The 20,942-nt window shown below is 36.3% G+C and overlaps 1 protein-coding gene across 1 annotated transcript in view; it reads left to right on the plus strand.

Moving 5' to 3' along the window:
- Window positions 1-16,023, plus strand: part of mad1l1 (mitotic arrest deficient 1 like 1) — a 66,661-nt gene extending 50,638 nt beyond the window's left edge. The window contains exon 18 of the mRNA XM_084090922.1: window positions 15,506-16,023. Coding sequence (XP_083947048.1) covers window positions 15,506-15,667 — 162 coding nt within the window. The 3' untranslated portion in view covers window positions 15,668-16,023. The remainder of the gene's footprint in view (window positions 1-15,505) is intronic.
- Window positions 16,024-20,942: the final 4,919 nt, after the last annotated feature.

Below are 20,942 nucleotides of genomic sequence, written 5' to 3' on the forward strand. Positions count from 1 at the left end.
CGTTTGGTAATTTACTTTTAAATGCATCATTATGCTATTTGCATACTTTTAGGGCATAGTACATTACTTTTAGGGCATAGTATAAGTTGGCGAATTGGGTTACAGCAAGGAATTTATGGTGGGATAGCTTTTGGATAGCTGTGTAGAAAATACAAACATCCCTTTTGTCGAAATATTAAATCATTCATGATCCTAGTATGCACTCATTAATATTTGACATGAAAGACAAAAAAACTGTACCAAAAGGCCTCGTATTTATTTAGACTTTCCCCAGTTGCAAATAGATTTTCCTTCCCAGATATTCTAAATGACGTTTCAACAGTTTACAACAGTAAACTGTTAACAACATTCATGTAATTGCAATTTAAGCATAAGTGAACAGTTCAAAAACCAAATACATGCTCATAAAATTATGCATACTCAATTTTGTTTTGCTAGTAAATATCTGACAAGCTCAAAGCCACTCTTTGACAGGAATATGACTTGAAAATAACTGAAAAGTTTCAATTTGCAGACACACACACACACACATAGATTTAACCAAAACCCTCAATCACAGTATCTGGCAGTTACATTTTTAGCTTTCCAGTGTTTATCTGAACACAGCCGCCACCTATACGCATCCGCCCTTCATTGCCCAGCAGTGTTTTGCCGCTATGTTGCCATTCTCTCTCATCATCTCTTAACTCAGTTTCAGTAATTGTCAGGCCAGGTTGGTCGCCTTGATTGCTGCCCTCAGCTAAGTTTTCAGCTCCAGTAGTAATCAGAAGTTTCTCAGACGCAAAACCAATCAGCCTCTTTCCCTGCTGAGCTCATCTCAACGGGGAGCCAGGCAGAGAAAATACTCAATCAATGGTCACAATTAAAAGAGAAATAAAGTAGAAAACGTGAGGCGGTGAAGAAACTGTCACACTGCTGCCACAATACTCTCTTCCATTTCACTCCCACTTCAAACTTTGTTAAAACTATTTTTTTAGGGATGGGTTAGTCAACTATTTGAGGTTATTCGGTTCTTTGTTTGTTTTGTTTTACATGAGCATGTACATAGTTTTAGGTGATTAATTTGTTTTTGTTTTAAGTGACCGTATATTATGCTGATAGTTAAAATTCTGGATACCTGAGAGGAAAAAACACTGGAACTGCACCAACACTGGAACTGAGAAAGAAATAGTTTGGATTGAATTTTGAATGAATTTCACACTCAGAATTTGAGCATTGCTGAACCAGAACGATCTGTCGCAGGGTAGATCATATTCTAAGATCACTTGACACTTGATTTGTCTCAGTTTTGACAGTGTGTAGTTACTGTGCTTTGCCTATTTTTCTTAAGGTCTTGAAATCTTGAACTCTCACTAATGTAATGTAGTATCACTGTTATTTTGAATTAAACTGTAAATTCCCTGTTTGTAGTTTTCAGTTTGGTTTTTAATATCTTAAAATGTAATATTGATTTCAATTTCTTTTTACAATAGTTTGTTTGTTTAGTTATTATATTTGGCATTTTAGTTTTTTAGTTTTTTTTTTCATAGATGCATTTCTATTTTGATAAATGTTTTTAGTTTATGTTTTCTTTTTTTAACTGGTTTAATAATAAAAGTTATGTAATCAACAACAGTTGAGGCAGTCTACATCTTGACAGAGCATATATTGCATATATAACACATATTGCAATCTTACAATGTGACATATTACTCTCTGAAGATGGCATATCTTCTCCTAAACAGGTTCATACATGTCAGACACTCTCTCCATAGCTCCGTAAGACAACCATGATCAAAAAACAAAAACTATTTTTGTCAGTCAATTTATTATTGGTTTCATTAGTGTCTTTTTTTTCTTTACTTTTTAAGTTTTTTTTGTTGCTGTTGTTTCTGTTTCAATATTTGTTTTATATCAACTTTAATAAACATTATAGGGATATGCATTTTTCAAAAATATTGTATTTGAATATTTGGGCTCATAAATATATATATATAAATAAAAATAACATCAGTCTGATAACAATAAGGCTGGGTAGAGAGAAAATGCGCAGTGACACAGATAACAGTGTGCTAAAGCGAAGTTTCTTAAAGTTCTTAAAATAGTCTCCCTCGTCAAAAATTAAAGGAAGCATATGTCTGGAGATAATTTTGCTATCAGATAATTTATCTGTATAGTATTTTTATTTGTCGGATAATAATTACAGATTGAATATTTCATAGCATTGGGCAAGTAACCATTTGGAAAACCTTGTAAACCGCATTGCAGCACCCCAGCAACCACCTAGAACACCTTATCATTGCAACAAGCATTTCTCAGAAAATGTAAAAATCTAGTTCTATACTACTTTTGCATTTTTCATGAGCGTAGCAATAACATGGACCGTTCCATCAAAAGAAGACTGTATACTCTGTGTCCTCTCATCTTTGCTGTAATTAGTGTCTCTGTGCTTTGATGGTGGGTACGTTTGGTTAGTAACGTACATAGCATCCATTTTCACATAATATTAGGTTAATTTCACCCTCTAACGTTTTGTCCCCAATAGAAAATTTACCTTCAAAGTACAGATAGGAAAAAAATCTTAAATTCCTTTTATCTGCGATATTTAAGCCATGCTGCTGTCTCTATTCAATGAGATAAAAACAAACTGAATGCAGCTGAAAAGGCTCAGTTTTGTGTAGTGTGCTTATAATTTGAATCGACAGTCTATTCCCGGCACACGGTGAGCACCGTAGTCATTGTGCAGCTTTGACAAAACGCTCTTTGTTCATCGCAGGTTTTAGCATAAGAGCACATTGGTCGTGAGCGCTCTCACTCTGTTCATGCTTTTGCGTGGGTGTTATTGAAACAGGGTATCAAGTCCACTTTTTAAACTCCTCAAAGCTGCAAAACTCCTTGTCTGCCTATTTAATTCACATCAGAGAATGAAATGTACTTGGGGGTCAAAAAACATGTACATTTTCTAAATAAAATTCAGCCTCAATTCTAAGCTGTGATTCCCAAGATGTTTCACCCAACAGTGAAATCAATAAGCCTCAGGCTGAAGGATATGCAAATTCACACCTGTACATATAAAATTATTGCAGGTTTGTGTAATATTCTGAGTTTCCATGTCACTATTTTCATTCATTTTGAGGAATACTGAAAACATCACTGTTTTTGTGCAAGTGATGAGTAAATGCATGTTCACATTTAGTCTGTATCTACAATAGACCTTATTCAGAGCAGCACCTTGACAGGTATGAAAGTGAGGGTGTGAGGGATAGACTTACTGTGTTTTCAATGCCATCCGCTGTAGAAAGCTCCTAGACCACTTATGATTTTCCACATCTCATGTTGTCTGGAGATTTTCTTTCTACTGAAATGTCATGGAAATATTTTTTTGCAGTGTTTTGTCTAGGGCTGTCATTTTACGTTCGAAAATCGATTGCACAATCAATCAGACCAACCAACACAAGTTTCGAAAACCTTCTCTCGGAGTGCGTCCAGCTCGTAACGATACGCCCGCAGCGAACGCGCGTCACACAGCAACTGCAGGCTCTGACAAACACACATAACAGCAAATTATACTTCTGCATAATGTGTCTCTTTTTACTACAAAAATGTGAATTCTGCCAGTATTCAGACTAGGGATGGGCGTTCGATTAAATTTTCTTAGTCGATCGTCGGGAGAATTAACGATCGACTATAATATTTTTATATTGAAATTCATTATTTCTTTAACTTTTTATAAATTAAAAATGCAATGAAAATACAAAAATACAGTTTGTTTGTCCTCGATGAGATCTTTATTACAAGAAGATCAACTTGTGGCAGTGAAACTGGACGTTCGGTAGACTTGAAGATATGCCCTGCGGTGCTCTAAAACAGCGGAACCTGCAGCTGCGAGCCGGCGTTCTTAAACAGAGACCCATGGCCACTTCATCCGTTTTCTGTGATCGGATAGCTATCCGATCGTGAAAAGACCAAATGTAAATGCCCTCCGAAACGCATTCGAGACGGATTTAAATCCGATCGCTCAAACCACTTCAGGAGGAGATCTGAGATGCATTGTTGAAACCACATATGTAAATTTGACTTATCCCAAAAATGCTAAGAAATAAACGTGTGAGAGCGTGTTATAGGCTATATGTCATGTTATAGCCAGATATGACGACGCTACTTCAACACGCATCACCACAGATGAGCATCTATTCATTAAGCCAACGTGCAAACTATCGCAAATCAAAGTGAAAGTCATTCATCAACAATCATCTTCATTAAAAGTAAAGAACCGAAATGATCTTATACCGGGGCTGTTGCCGCATCTTGTTGCGGTCTTTGATTTAGAAATGTTCGCTGATGATCAATAAAATGCAGCTCATATCAGTTGCTTTCGGTGACGTGCAACAATTTAAATATGCATATAGCGCGGGAATTCAAGATCGGATTTATATCCGTTTTGCAAAAACACATTTATGTGACCAGGTGTAAATGGAGTCGTGATAAATCAGATAGCTATCCGATCTGAGAAAACGCATGAAGTTCCCATAGAACTTCTGCACCAGTCTACTGATTTCTGTTGAGAAAGATAAGCATGTTGACATGATCTGGGATCAGACGCGACCACAACCTGGTGACAGCCAGTCCAGCCGCCGAAAACACCCGCTCTGAGGGACTGACGTTGCCGGGATGCACAGCTACCTCCGCGCTAAAATTAATTCCATTGCTTCAAGACTCACACTACGCAACGCAACCTGCATTAGATTAATCGATAACAAATAAACGTGATCGACGAAATTCTTAACGATCAATTATCGATCGTCGATTAATTATGCCCATCCCTAATTCAGACAGTCTCATGCATACAGATACAGATTCGGGCTATGGTCTACAATTGCCTACGTAGGCTAGGCGAAATTTGTTTGACATTTCTAATCGTAAACACAGCCATGTTGAAGCCTGTAGTAATGTTTTTCATTGATGTAATGGCAGTCCACTCTGCTTATTGTTTTTCGAGAATGTTGCACTCCTGTTTGTCATTGTGCACGAAGCTTCACACCAATAAATCATCAGAAATATTGCTGACTTGTGCGCGTCTCAAGCTCCCTCTTTACGTTCGTCCTAATGCCTGTTAGTTGTCCGTGGATTTGCCTATGGAAACGTGGAAACTGGAAATGTCTTTAGACGTGGAAAATCGATTTTACAATCGATTCAATGAACAAAAAGGATTTTTTCAGTTTTTTGTCCCAAAACAGATGTCTGTCCCTCACAGCCTCGCTTTCATTCCCGTTTCAAAATCAAATATGGCACTGCTTTGTAGAAGGTCTATAACCATCATGTTTACACATCTGTGCGCACAACGCCTCTGCCTCTTACTCCCGATTAATTTTAATCCCATAATTTTACGTGTTTTTGTCCATTCAAGCTCAAATAGATGCTGAAGAGAATTAATTTTTGTTGTTCGCATGCTGTCTGCACGACTCTGTGTGTGATTCTCTTTTGCAGTCTTCTTGCACTTGAATGGTTTAAAATCACTTGAATTTTTTAAACTGACATGACCTAAAAACTTGAGCTCAATGATGGTTAAACTTTGCAATTAATCTGTGAATCACGTGCGTTTCTAACCTGCCTGGTCCGTACAGATCAACCATAATCCCTATACATACTTCAATATCAAACGAAAAACTCCATGATAGTGTTTCCATGATTTTTAAAAAGAGGGAAAACCGACAGATCTGCCTGATTCTGATCTTCTCTGAGTTCATTTTTCATCTTTGCCCAACACCTGGTCCTCTAAAGCCACAGTCTCTCGTGCCACAGCACCCACCGCGTAATTTGGCTGAGGATTGGTGATGATCTGGTGGTTCTTCAGTAAGGCTAGAATCTGCCAGATACGTCTTTGCAAAGGATGAATTACTCAAGTCACGTACAAGATTATCCTGAAAGAAAAAATGCTTCCTTCTGCAATGACAGTATGGATGGAGGACCACCAGATCAAGACCTTGTCATGGCCATCACAATCTCCAGACCTGGACCCCACTTAAAACCTCTGTAATGTTATCAAGAGTAAGATGAATGGTCACCAGCCATTAAAAAATTTCAGCCAATTTTTTCATCAGGAGTGGCATAAAGGTGCCCAACAACAATTTTGCAGTGGTCTTTTAATTTTTTTTCAGCGCTGTATATATCAGAAATCCCAAAATTCATATTGGTCACCACTAATCTCTAATAGTTCTAAAAAATAATAGCACATCGCTCCTCAACAAACAACATGGTTGAGGTATCCTTCATGTCCATATCACAAACAGTGCACAATGAGTTGCATGCTGAAGCGTAATACTTACAGATAGGGATTTGTTCAAAGTGTAAGTATCCATTTGCATGTATTTGCAAAGGCTGAAATTTAATTTTTAATTATCAACAGTGTTCTATTTAAATAAGAGTAGAGTTTGATTAAAGTTCACAGCAAATCACTGTGTCTCAAGCATTGACCTGTATTCAGTATGTTAAGTATCCACGTAGCCTTTATAATGACTTCACAAATGTCACCCTCTGAGCGTACACGCACTGACAGTCTAATGTGTCCTTGTGCTGACCTTTGCCGGTGCCATGTCTTGCTTTAACCTCAAAGGTTAGGATGACAAAGTTTCTGGCTTTGATAATCTCCATAGTAACAGTATCGCTGCTTTGATTGTCGACATTGGAACGGCAGGTGTCTCTATGCGTGTTTTGATCAGCGTTCTGGCATTTCCTATCGTCCAATCAGGGGATGATTACACCTTTTGATGGACTCGCTGATTAAACTCACTGATGAGCTATTAATGAGTGAAATCAAGAATATGTTTGCAAGTGAGTGCATGTAGTGAGGGAACGTCAGAGAACTGATAACAGTACATGCTGTAATTTATGACAATATAAAAAAAAAAAATCATATCAAAGGTCTAAAATTCACTTGCACGGTCGATGCATTCTCATTCAAGTCATTCTCTTGGCTGTTTGCTACTGAGAGGCTGCACTTTTGAGTTTGAAGTCTATTTTTGAGGGGTTTAAATCATGTATTAGATTTCAGAGAAGATAAAATATCCAAATAGAGCTTTGATAGCTGTTGATGAACTTGCAAGTGTCCTGCAGAAATCTGTTCATGCGACTTTTATTGCTAATGTTCTGTATCTTTGTTCGTCTCTTTGTTGTTTTTCACCTTTGTTGACATGTTCCTGGCAATCAAATTTGCAACCCAGTAACAGTCTTTTCTTGCTCAACTGCCTCTGCCTCTCCATGTATACAGTGACTCAAATGTGGAATATTCTTTGTTTTAAGCCACCAAATAAAAAAGTGCACAGACATGTTTTTTTAATATTTAATTTAAAAAAATGCAAATTACATTTTCATGCAAGGTAGGAAATAACAACTGCTGGTAAATTGTCTCGTATCACGTACCATTAGCAGGCATGGTAAAGTTAATTTTGGACCCTGTCTGTGCAGTTGATTTGAAAGAGTGAATCTCAGTCTCCTCCAGCCTCAGTCAATACACTGTCGTGGACTGGAGTTTCTCTTTTTCCATCTGAACTCTTTCCTATCCTATCTTGACCAATAAAATTTGCATTCACAGCTTGAACTCTTAGATTATTTTTTTATGGATCCACTATGGTGTCTTGAACTACTTCTGACACAGCAGTGGTTATTATATTTATTCCTCCCCTCAGCTCTTGACTACTTTTTTTTAGTTTTGTGAAGTATGGTATATTTTATTTGTGGAAATTTCTATAGTAAATATTTATTTATTTTATTGAATTTTCTATAGCGAATCATGTATTTATGTATGGGGATTTCTATAGTGAATATTTACAGACATTTCTATTGTGTATATTTTTATTTATGGTATATGTGTCTATAGTAAAGTTACGTAATATTTATTTATCTCATTTTGTTTTAGTTCTGCTGTAAAATCTTTCATCCAGTTGCTCTTCATGAATCTCTGTACAATGTACAATGTGTTGGAAATGAAATGGTTAAAGGGTGTGGGAACACAGGATATGAAACTGCACATTTTATATTCAAAGTTTGGATATGTTTCGTGGAATTTCACATAACCGGCTTATGTTCATATATTCTTCTTTTTGGATGCCAAAGAATTCTGTACAAGTGCAATTTCAGACCTTTAATATATATTGATATAGCGATTACAATATGCTTAATATACCGATTCTCTATAGACTGTCTGTATCTCGGAACATCTGGTCAAGGGTAATCCATGCAGAACAGGTTTATAGATTCCAGCCCAACATACAGCATGTGCATGTGTCTTCATGCGTGGGCTCTCTCTTCTGGTCTAGAGAGAACATGAAATGCAATGAGTGGTTAGACATTTGATTTGATCCCTAGAGACTGCTGTGTCTATTGAAGATCGAATGCCTAAACTAGCAGACATCATCTCTGTCCATCAAAGCTGTCGAGTGGCGAAAGTTTCCCGACAGAGTTTGAGTGCTATTCCGTGTGACATTCTTTTCCAGACCGGCTCGTGCTTTCATTCTCTCTCCGTTCATAAAGCATGTGTCAGCCATCGTGTTAGCCTGTCATGACAGCAGAAGTTGTTTGTGTGTGGTGGAGTCTCATGGGGAAAGAGGTTTTGTAAGGACAGCAAGCTTTTTGTACTTTCTACTTTGTACATTTTAATTTGTTTATACTGAGGATACAGAAACACTTAGGCAAGAGAATGTAAATCAAAGTCTTTTCAAACACCCAAGAGAAAGTCTGCCAGTTTCATAGAAGATGAGAAAAATCAAGAAAATTAGTAGTGGAGGGGGGTGTTGATTTCCAGGGTGTTGCTATGCAGTTGCTAAGTTGTTCTGGGTGTTTGTTTGTTTTTTAGCATTTTGCTTGGCGGTTTCTCATTGGGCCAAGCCAAAAAAGTCTCTAGAATATTCTGGTACATATATATATGTATGGAGGCTTGTATCTCTCCTTCAGTTTAAGCAAATGGAATTTTAACCAATTATAATTTACATATACAAGTTATAATTTAATTCTATCTCTCCTTCAGTTTAAACCAATGAAAGTTTTAAGAATTTTCTGTTTTAAGAATCAATACTGCACAATGTTCGTGTCTGTAGGACAAATAGTGCAGGATGAGATGCATGTCCAACTTTATCAAACACCACTAAATGTTTAAACATTTCAGCTGGCTATTTTGTGTGTGTGTGTGTGTTACATTAGAAAGTTTAAATTCACTTTAAGGAAGTTTAGATTAACTGATCTGTTTTTCTCACTCTGTCTTGCAGTCTAATATACAGATGTTATTTTCCATGTTATGAAGTTCTTGTGTTTCTTCTCACAGATGGTGGGTTGAAGTGTGGTATTTACTGTACTGTAACTCAATTCTGTATGCTCTATTAAGCATATAGCAAGAACATAAACAGACAAAAATGTACTCTACATTTCCGTTGAACATCAAAGGAGATTCACAGAGTGAGTTGTTTTTTTACTTTGGGACAGGAACTGATAATTATCCTTGCTAAAACGTTTATTGTGTATGGACAGACAGGCAGTAGATGACGTGAATAAATACTAAATAGACATTTGCAGACATTTCTCATGTGCACCTTAATGCATACGCTAATGTCCTGCATTCTTGATAGTCAAAGTAAACCCTTGATAATGGTTTTGATATTTACTCTGCCACTCATCCCGTTGTTGTTTTTTCCATCCTAGGCAAAATGTCAAAATCTGCATTTAGATTGAAGTCTTTTTGTTTTTCATTTGCATATTTCTGATTATTCAATTACATCTCCTCTCCAGTTGGAGAGGTGGTCCTCCCAGTAATTTATTTATTTTTCTTCACGCATTTCAAAATCATGGCATCAGTGCAAGGAAAAATAGTTGTATTCACATTTTATATATACATGTATGTTTTTTATATACATATTTATTTGTGTGTTTATATTTGTGCTATTTAAACCATTTAAAAAAATACAAATTAAATATACAAAATGCATTAAATAACTAGGCCAAGTGTGTTTGTAGTTATTAAACCTACATTTCCCACTTAAAGAGATATATTTATTTCAGTAAAGTTTAGTTTAGTTACAAGTAATAAATTACTTATAAATAAATACAATTTTTGTAACCTTAGTTCCCGATCAAACGTCTGCATGTCTTCATGAAGACTGAGAACTTCACTATGTATCTAAGAAATGGAGTTGCATTTTCAGAATTTTTAAGCAAGTCAGTAGATCTTTTGCATCTGTTGTCAGTGACATCATAGATGAAGCTTGTCCCCTCTAAACACATCTGTTGTTTTTCTACAAGTGTTCACTCTGCTCACAACAGGAGCTAGGCTGAATCTTTTTCTAGCAAAAAGTCCAGTTTGTAAGTTCTTATGAAAATATTCAGATCGTTATACAAGTATTATATCAAAACTATCAGTTAAAACGCTAGTCATCAAGTCCTCTTGATATTAGTTATTTTTGACCAATTTGAAAATTTAACAACTAAAGTTCCCAAAAGACCTGTCTTGCTAAAAAATAAAAAATAAATTGAATGCTTGGTTTGATATTTTAATCCACTGACATTCATACATTGTGTCTTAAAGACAGGGTTGGTGATTTCGGAGAGGCTAATAATAGCGAGCTAGCTTTGAAAGCATAAGATCCCGTCCTCCCTTCAGAGCGTCTCCAAAGCCATGCCTCCTCTAAAACACATGAACTCGCAAAGCGTCATGAGAGACGGCGTTAAATTACCCCATGTCTCAAAGCACATAACATTACAAAAGTAATGAACGTAAACAACTTACAGAGCTCTGCCTTAAACAACTCTGAGGATGTGAACCACTCAGAGAAAAACCAAATGCAATGATTGGACGAACATTTTTTGGTCATGAGACTTCCACACAAGATATATGTAAAAAAAAATATATATATATTTAGACCACTTCTTTGCTATCAGGATGTGAAGAGAGTTTCAACATGTATAACGTAAAGTGTTTATGAAAAACATTGCCTACCCTAGCTTTGAATGTCATACTTTTTTTCTAGCCCATTTATACTTAAAATGTTTGTTTTCTAGTGTAATGTACAATTTAATGTGCTATTTATTAGCTAATGTAACTTTTTATCTGCAATACGTGTTGTATCTCATGTCATGGATGTGGTAAAGCACGATGTGCCGTTAGCAAGGAGCAGTTGGTTAATTATACATCTGCCTAATCAGTAGATAAAGCTAATTTAACAGCCAATTACTGCTCTTCACACACCTCCGCCTCACACTGGAAGCAATGACAGCTTCTCGTTTCCTCTCCTTAAGCTCGGCAGGGTGCGCTCGCTCCAACAGACGACTCAGATGTAACTGGATCATAAATTTGTTTGTGTGTACATGCTTTCCTGGCTCACTGCAAACTTTAAATTACTTCTGTGCTGGGTTTTCTTCATAACTTTTTTTTTTTTTTTTTTTTTTTGCAGTTACCACAACGATATTTTACATGGTAACATGCCTAAAATAAAACAACATTTATTTGAAATAGAAACATTCGTAACATTACAAACCTTTACTATCAATTTAATGCATCCTTGCTGAACAAAATAATAAAAAATAAAAAAAGTCTTACTGACCCCATGTGTATAAGTTTTGTGTGTGTGTGTGTGTCGTGCTGCTGTAGTAAAAGCATTGAAGGGAAGGGCTTCAGTGTGTGTGTGGATTGATGGCTTTAGATATATTGTAAAATCTCTTGAGACCAGCCGTTTTTACTTTCTTCTCTGTGTATTTATTTGGTATTTGTGCTGGAGGTGGTTTGTGGCGTGCTTGACTCTTTCTGGATTTGTTAGGAGATATATAGGCTGTTACAGTGAAAGGAAGATCTTGAAGGCTGAGTCAAAACAGGTGTCACTCCATGTGCTGAAATGCATCTTGAGCAAACTCTAGGCAAGCATATTTTTCATTTTTCCCTTAATGTCCGTCTTTCTCTCCCCATTTCTCTCTACAATAGGGGTGTAACGGTACACAAAAATCACGGTTCGGTACGTACCTCGGTTTTAAAGTCACGGTTCGGTTTATTTTCGGTACAGTAAGGGAAAGAAATGCAAACATTAAACTGCAGGTTGTTTATTACTATAATTTTTTTTTACAAGTTGTTTACACTTTTTTAAACACTTTTTAATAAAATAGATATAAAATAAAAAAAGAATAAGAAATAAAATACTGCTGCAAAGTTCTCCACTAAATAAAATACTCTCAGTCTCAAACCAATATCACATAATAAAATATAATGAAAAATATAAATAAATAACTATGATTACAGTGCAGGAACAGAAAATAGCCCTATATTAAAATAATATTAAACAAATATATTAATGTATTATTATTTTTCAATAATCAATCAACATAATCAATTTAAGATTTTTTTTTCCACTTTTTTAATAATTATCAAAATAAAATATAGTCCAAAGCTATTATTACCAGAGCATGTGATCAGAGCAGGTCATTTTACCATTGTTGCCAGCATGACTATACCAGCTGCTCAGCAAACAGAAGTCTAGTTACTACTGAGAAATGTCACCTTATTTGAGCGGACTTTGCTTTTCCAGTGCGTGATCGGTACATGATTGAAGTGTTTGGGCCGTTAACGACAGAGCAGAACGCGCAGCGCAAACAGGGACTCGAACATTGAGCAGAGAGCGCAGCGGGTCGTCGACACACACACACACACACACACACCACGGAACGGAGAGTGCGGCGGCGCACACGAAGCGGAAAAGCTTTTTTTCGCCCTGCAGTCTATTTCATTGGTTTAGGTTACAGTGACGACGGGTAAAACACTGGTAAAACCAGAGAATGTCTAATAGGAAAAAACATTAGAATCAGCTGCAGGGCGGGATTTGCGCTGAACGCGGAGACTTCCGCCACTTAATATGTTCGTGTGGAAACACGAAAATGTACCTATGTTCCGCACACAAAATATTGCATTCAGTCATTCGGTACACACGTGCACCGAACCGAAAGCCCTGTACCGAAACGGTTCGGTACGAATACACGTACCGTTACAGCCCTACTCTACAATACTGCATAAACTGTCATTATGAATGGCTTTTTACATCCTCAGAGAGAAAACAGCTGTTTGGGTCAAATGCAAAGTGTTGTAATTATTCTCTTCACTCCCCTTCAGTCTAAAAGCTGCATTTAAGCAAACTCATTGAAGAGAGGAAACTGGAAAGGAAGCTCAGCGAGAGATGTCATTACATGAAGCTACGTGTGGCGTTTGCAGGCTCCAGGCTTAACTGTTTTAGGCAAAGTAACTGGCTGTCCATGGAGACTGGAGAGATGAAAGAGAAAGAAGATAAAAGAAACGATACTAATTTGGGAACTTCTACCATTGTCCGTTGGCCCCACTATACCCTGAGTCAATCGTTTTTCTTCTCATTTCATAATAGCGTTTCTATCTTTCTGTCCTCTCTCACCTCTTATGTGGACTTGAGGAAGGTTTTAACATCAACAAAAACTTGTTGTTAGCCGAAAGGTCACATATTGTTCATAACAACCTTTTGTGGCGGTGGCAATACAAAAACACATTGATAAGGTCACAATCTGAATAACTCTCTCTCAAAAACAAAGAGAAAAAATACTGGATGACCTTTTATTAAAATGTGATCTGGGAAAATAGAAAACAAAACCAAGTTGGAGACAAAGGAGAGGCATTTCCACATGTGCCCGGTTTGCCGGGACAGGTATTAGAAGGTCTGGTGTCGAGGGGGGCCTTTCTGTGTTATGAGACAGCATTATGATGCTTCATAAATCACAGAAAACGGCAAAAAATCTTCATGAGAGCCCTCTTTTCTCAGGTCCTCTAAATGTAAAATATATTTGATGCTAACTACTTCTTGTGGAGGTCAGGCTTAAATAGATTCGACATGGAAAAGCACCGTTGTGCATTGATGCCCTCATTTTGTGTTTGCTTCCTCTTAGTTCTACTCTGGGCAAGCAATTAATCACAGACACACTACCTTTTCTTTTTCTTTGATATGCATCTGAAGGTTTTAAGGGGTGAACATTTTATTGTTTATGTAAAGGCTAACATTACTCACTGCCTGACATAAGTAAACTCAAACTGCGTTTGGTTTAGGGAATGTTAGTTAGTGAATAATAGTGTTTACGTTAATGCGTTACCTAACATTAACAATAAGCAATAGCTACAAGTTATTAATCTTTGTTAACGTTAGTTAAAAAAATACAACTGTTAGTGCATGTTGAGATCCATTAAATAATAGTTAAAACATTTTATTTCAATAATGTGTTATTAAATGTTTGAAATTAACTAAGATTAATAAATTCTTTAGAAGTATTTTTCATTGTCAGTTTATGCTAATGAATTTACTAATGTTAACTAATGGAGCCTTATTGTAAAGTGTGACCGAACTATAAATAATCAAATCATTTTCAAACAGTATCTAGGATAATATCAATATCTATACCAATATAATTATTCACGATAACAATATCGTGCATGTTCATTATCTTGATGTATCGTATTATACTGGCACATGTCTAGTCGTTTTGTTAGGTAGTTACTCTTTTGTTACTCCTGTTAGTTTTTAGTTAGTGGCTATTAGTTTTTTTATTAGTTTTGGAGTAGCAGTTTTTTGGTTTGTGTCTTTCACTTACTCAGAGCTTATCATTACTCACAGTTTGATATAAACCAGAACAGTGTTTGACTTGGTGAATGTTATTTAGTTCAGTGTTTAGTAAGTTTGTTTTAGTCAGTCCTGTTAGTAGTTAGTGACAAATAGTTATCTAGTTACGTAGCAGTGGTTAGTTAATTGGTTTATTTTGTCTATCACTTATTGCTTATTACTCACAGCTTGTCATAAACCAAACAATATATGACGTGGTTAATATCAGTCAGTTACTCAGTCTAAATGACAGAAGTAAACCCAATGTGTCTTTGACCTTTTGTTTAAACTGACTCAGTTAGCTAGTTAGGCCCCATTTACACTGCATGGTTCAAGTGACCCAATTCCGATTTTTTCCTCTCATGTGGCACAGATCGGATATGACTGGTGAACGTGTAAGCAGGAAAAAAACGCATGGATTCCGATTTTCTCAGATCGGATTCAGGCCTCACTCATATGTGGTAATAAATCGGATATGAATCGGATACGCGATCCGCGCATCACTATAATAATTTTGTCTGCTTCTGCATCCACTGAATATCGAGCTGTTTTACTTCATTTTCTGGGTCAGAACTTCTACATTTGTTTTTTTTGGCAGTGTATAGTGTAAATGCAAATATCGGATACGGGTCACTTTTAAAAGATGATGTCAAAAAAATCGGATACAGTCAGCAAATCGGAATTGGGCATCAAGACCTGCAGTGTAAATGCAGCCTTAGTGACTGGTAGTGGATTGTTTGACTATTTTTGTTTGTTTGTGAATTAAAACACTTGTTAACATTTGTAAGTTTAACTCTATTTGTTACTTTACCTTTGTAGTTTATGTTACAAATGTTTAAACGGACATCTTTCTCCCCTGTCTCTCTCTCTCTCTGTCTCTCTCTCTCCAGTCTGCTGGTCCAATGGGCAGCGGCAGCATGCAGCTGTTGGAGACAGATTTTTCCCGCACTCTAACTGGACTGGTAGATCTGCATCTCTTCCATCAGAAGAGCATCCCAGTGTTCCTCAGCGCGGTCACCATCGAGCTGTTCAGCCGCCAGACTGTCACCTGATTTACCCATCAATGCTCGACCACACAGTGTTCAGGGAGCTCTCACACACACACACACAGAGCAAGACACAAATATCTACAGAACTCCTAGGTGTGATTATTTTTTGATTAGCTTTTTTTTATACAGATTTAGCATTGGAGGTTGTCAATCTTTATGGCAGCATTTCAGTAGTATAGTCTATTGTGTGTTTTTCTTTTTCTTTTAATGCTATAAAACCCACACTGTGTTGTTTAAGAAACAGGTTAACACAAATACCAGGGAAACCTAGAGCTGCGCAGTCCTGTTTTTATAAACATCATCTTTCATGGCAGTTTATTTGCCCATATCGAGGAAAAAATAAAGACATATTAAACTTTTCAGTCTATTATTTGTTTTGGGAACTAATGGATTTCAAACCATTCATTGTGTTCAAGTGAATAATGATTCATACGCCCGGTTAGAAGCTGCTTTTATTGTGTTTCACTTCAACTCAAATAACCTAATGATTAATTGATAAACTAATATCTCCATTAAAACCGCAATAGTTGCCTGGCAGTTTGGATGCATCAACTTTTATGTCTTTTAATAATGTTTGCTTTGTACAATTTGGCACCAAATCCTAGAGGATGTGGGAGTATTTAAATTCCCTGGCCATTTTAGCTGGCAGTGGTTATTACTAATTTTTTTTTTCTTTTTTTCATCTTCATTTGAATGCCACAGTTTCCTACAGTACACACATTAAGATTTAATCTGAAATGACTCAGACTGCTTTCAGATGAATTTTTGTCTCAAATCTGTCGCACAAGCAATGCAAAGTGCCATTGTGCCAAAGCAATTAGCAAAGAATGTTACTCTCATCCTGTATCCGTGGTTTCAGGTAGTGTGCGGAGCCAGTATCTCTGCTTTCTTCTCATGCCAGTGAATTCATTGCGGATTCAATGTCCCTGCTGTTAGCTGTTCCTATTATATGCAAACTCAGTCTTTGGCTGGCAAAATCAATTCAGAAAAACAGCTACTATGCACACACTCTCAAGCTCTCTTCCTGTCACTTTTGGCCCGTTGTTTTCATACTTTATCCTACTTCTTCAGTTTTTTATTTAATATCATTTGTTTAACAATTCAGTTGGTCAAGAATCTTTGGCCTTTAAATCGAATCTCCTTTTATTCTATGATACCCATTTTCTTCTTTCATCACACATTTTTATATTTTATTCATTTTATCATTTATCATCTTGAGTCGAATAAGGTGGCCTCTCATTGGTTATTAATGAAAGTTTTTTTTTTTCATGAACGATCCTTATATAATTCAAAGCTTTGGGGTGGAAAAGGCTATATATGCTAATGAGGAGCTGTAAATGAATAAATAATGAATATTTGAGAAGCTTTAGACCAAACTACAACGCTGCAAAAAAACATATGGACTTCAGACTGAGAGGAGAGATAAGCTGCCATTGTCTTATTACAATTCAAACGTTTAAACTCGGTGGTAATTATTTTGGTGTAGATATTAACATTCTGTTAGTGTATATAGCAAAATTAACAATAATAGATATACGTGACAAAACGTGTTAGTGTTTCTGTTATGATTATGATTATCTAATGCAGTGACATTCGTACATTAAATGTTGCTTAAGTTTTTAAAGATTATTTTTGGGTTCACTGTAGTTTGAAAGAATTTTTTTTTTTTTTTTTTTTTTGTGGTCTGCAAAAGGTACCAATCTTTTTTTACAAAAGCATGAAAATGAAATCCAAAATATGTGCAGCATAAAGTGTTCCAGTACTATTGTAGTGTTATGTATGTCAACATCTATGTCATGCTAATTAGCACTTGAGACCAAAAAAGGAGGTCACAAACCGTTCCCCCAGGAAAATTGTCCATCCTTCAAAGTGTCCATGCGTTTCTTCATAGAGGTTTGGTAGTTGCACCGATGAGACTGGAGATATCTCTCTATTGTTTGCCTTATCTGTTCTTAGTTTACCATGGCATTTGAAACTAGAGACAGTGTCATGCTCTTGCATTGCCACAGCGACGAGCATTGAAGCAGACAGAGACGGGTTTTCTCGATAGACACAACCCCTGTCACTCAAACTCGGAGAAAAGGCGATGATTTGAAGAGGTTTTGGGTATTTTTAACTAGTACAACTCTAAGAGTGAGAATAGGCTTTTGGTATAATAAAGATTAATGCTGTGACTAGAAAGTCTGCCTGTTTGCTTTTGGATCTCACTTATCTTTCTAGATAATAGTGAGTAGAGGCTTTTGCTGCACTTGATTCCTCTTAGGCTTACAGAAAATGTTCTACAACTAGATAACAGTACTTGCGATTATATTAGCAGCCATAAATCCTGCACACTCAACCTTTTTCCTATCTCTATCTCTCCCAACATACACATAAAATAACGTTAGATATCACTAGGCCACAATCACATTAGCTCTCGTAAGCTTGGCTAGCCAATCATGGTTGTTCCAATGTTCCAGAAGAGGTTTGAAGTGGTGTTAGAGGCACCCTAAAAAGATTACAGAGCCCCAGAAGGAATTTTCTTCATTCTTCATTTTTCTGCCTTTCTGTCGTTGCTTTTGATCTGTTTACCATTTCCTTCACTTTCTTTGTTGCAGGGCTTTATTGTCTGACTACCGAATTACTCTCCGTTCGATTCAAAGATTTATTTCCAATGAAATGACATTAGAGGTTTCTAACGGAATCTGTTCCGTATCCTTTGTCGCCCTATGTCATTTAAGACAGCCAAAATTTTGGAAACACTTGAATGATAGTGTTTGTCTTGATGTCATTGTTTTATATAGCCTGGTTAGCCACTGGTTGTATTCTGTATTGCAACTACGAAAATTGACTGCAATTTAAAATGTGCTTTTTATTCTCATTGAAAAAAAAAAAGTTTTTTAAGTTATAATTTATAGCAATGTGCAAGCAACATATAAATCATGAATATTTGTATGTATTATAGAAAATTTGTCGGCACTGTGTGTGTATGTATAATTAAGTGGTCGTTTACAGTACATCATTTTCAACTAAAAACGTAAAACTTTTATGCGTTTTGGATGTTGGATGCATTTTGGGGGCCTGAAAACGCAAACTTTTGAAAACGAGAATGATACCGTAATAGTCTCTGTGTAAACTACAAAAACGCAAATTTGTGAAAACGTGACGTGTATTACGTGTTCAGTCTATTGGCTTTACAAAGTGGCATCGCCAACTACTGGCCTGACATGAATAATACAGTCGTTTTTAGTCGTTATCGACGATCCGTGGGATCATCTTGACAATATTGTCGTCTGTACCACCAATAAATAAGCAATATATTTCAATATAGTAAACTGAAATGTGTGTGTATAGATACAGTAGATAGATAGATACTGATAGATAGACAGGCAGGCAGGCAGGCAGACACACATAAATAAAAAAATATTGTAAATAAATGTTATGTGTTTGTGGGGTTTTTGTTTAATGAAATCTAGACAAAGGGTGCCGACCCACCTTTTTTTGTCAGTACATAAACGGTACATAAAAGTATGGGATTTTTTTTATGATAACAATATAGATGAGTTTGTCCACAATTTTGAATAGTGTATGACATTACCAAATGTTACTTTCAGAGATGATTCAAGAAAGTGAATGAATACCACTGTGAAAATGGGCCTTTGCACGGCAAATCTCTCCATTATTCCAGCTCATTCTTTAACTCTTTTGTTCTGCGCTCACTGTTCATTTATCTTTTCCCTCGGGTCTACTGTCATATATTAACGGACAGACAGTCTTTGTGTGAGGATTTTATGGCGGGAGTAGCTATTAAAGGAATCAGTTTTAGGCGATGCAGATTAAAATAATGAAATAATTGACTTTTGCAGCGATTAGTAAGGGTATTCATACAAGGATTTGGGTGAAATGCTTAATTTTAGCAATTGGGTATGAAAGGGCTGTTCTAAATTGTGAATATAGTGGCAGCAAAACACCTGCAAACCGCTTCAGACCTGAATATATTTACAATACTTGCTTTTATATAACGGTTAACACATAATAAACTTGTTTATAATAAGACCTCAAACTTAAACTGGGTTTATGCTAATTTTGTGAGCATTTCACCACAATAGCTTTAGTTTGAGCTACAGTGGAGGATCAGTACGCAGGTGCTAAGCCTAAAATTTTGTGTACACCTTTTATCGGTTTCCTCAAAATCTGCTTTAGTCCAGTCCGTGTGCATTTCACAACTTTTCAGAACATTACGTTCTGTTGTGTTGCCATCTTCAGCTCTCTGTCTCGGCTATAAATGAACTCAATCCTGACAGTGTCAGTCTCATACTGTGTGTTGGCTCTTAATAAGTTCATCGGATTGATTGGCCAAGAAGTGAGCTCAGATGGTGCTCAAGGGTCTGTATTGAGACCTGATATAAACAGTGCAAATGGAGGATGCTTCAGCTGCAGACACTAATAATCGAGGCTAGCCTTTTTCTTTGTCAGTACATTAAAGATGAATAATATATATCTCACTTTCACTTCTGACATACATACGTAATAGTGTGTCTTCAGCCAGCAGTCAATCGCACTGGACATACGCAGGGCTCTTGTAATAAAATATGCATTTTAATACTTACATAATATGTCAAATATGCCTCAAATAAAAAAAAAAGGGCTTGTTTTAGCAGCTTAATGTGACCTGGAAAAAATATTGCGTTTTGTTAAAGTTTTCTTGGAGAGGACACAAAAAGGTATGAATTTGCAAAGAAAAACAAATTATTTTGCAATAACACTAAAATGCATGCAGGCAACATTTCAAAAAATATATATTTTATTACAGTAGTAAGTTTATGTATGTAGGTCACTGACTGAAATTGGTATGCCTATATTTCTTTATTTGTGGGAATGTTTATATTAGTGTACTGTATGTATGTTTTCTGAGTGACGTTGTTTAATGAGAGTGTTTTTAGGGGACATTAGTTTAGACTGTAAGGATGGCATGTGGTGTGTTAGCAAAAGAGGGCGTTAAGAATGATTGGTGACTGTCCTTTACCACGCAGTACTGTACTGTATGTCCTCTTTTGGGGACGGATCAGGACTGCTGTTGCCATAGTGATTCTGGGTCACTTACCGGTTTTGAAATGCGTTGAGAGACCAGTAGCCACTTTGATGTATGACAATTTTCAAAATGTCTTGTAGTAATTGACATTGGGGGTTTTAAAATAAAAGTTTTATGAATATTCCATTTTTAGATAATTATATAAAAAATTTGCATATGCTGTAAGCTACCATGGCAACAGCTGGGATACTTTAAGACATGCATGTA

This window comes from Abramis brama (assembly GCF_963993115.1).
Source record: "Abramis brama genome assembly, chromosome: 2".
Lineage (NCBI taxonomy): Eukaryota > Metazoa > Chordata > Actinopteri > Cypriniformes > Leuciscidae > Abramis > Abramis brama.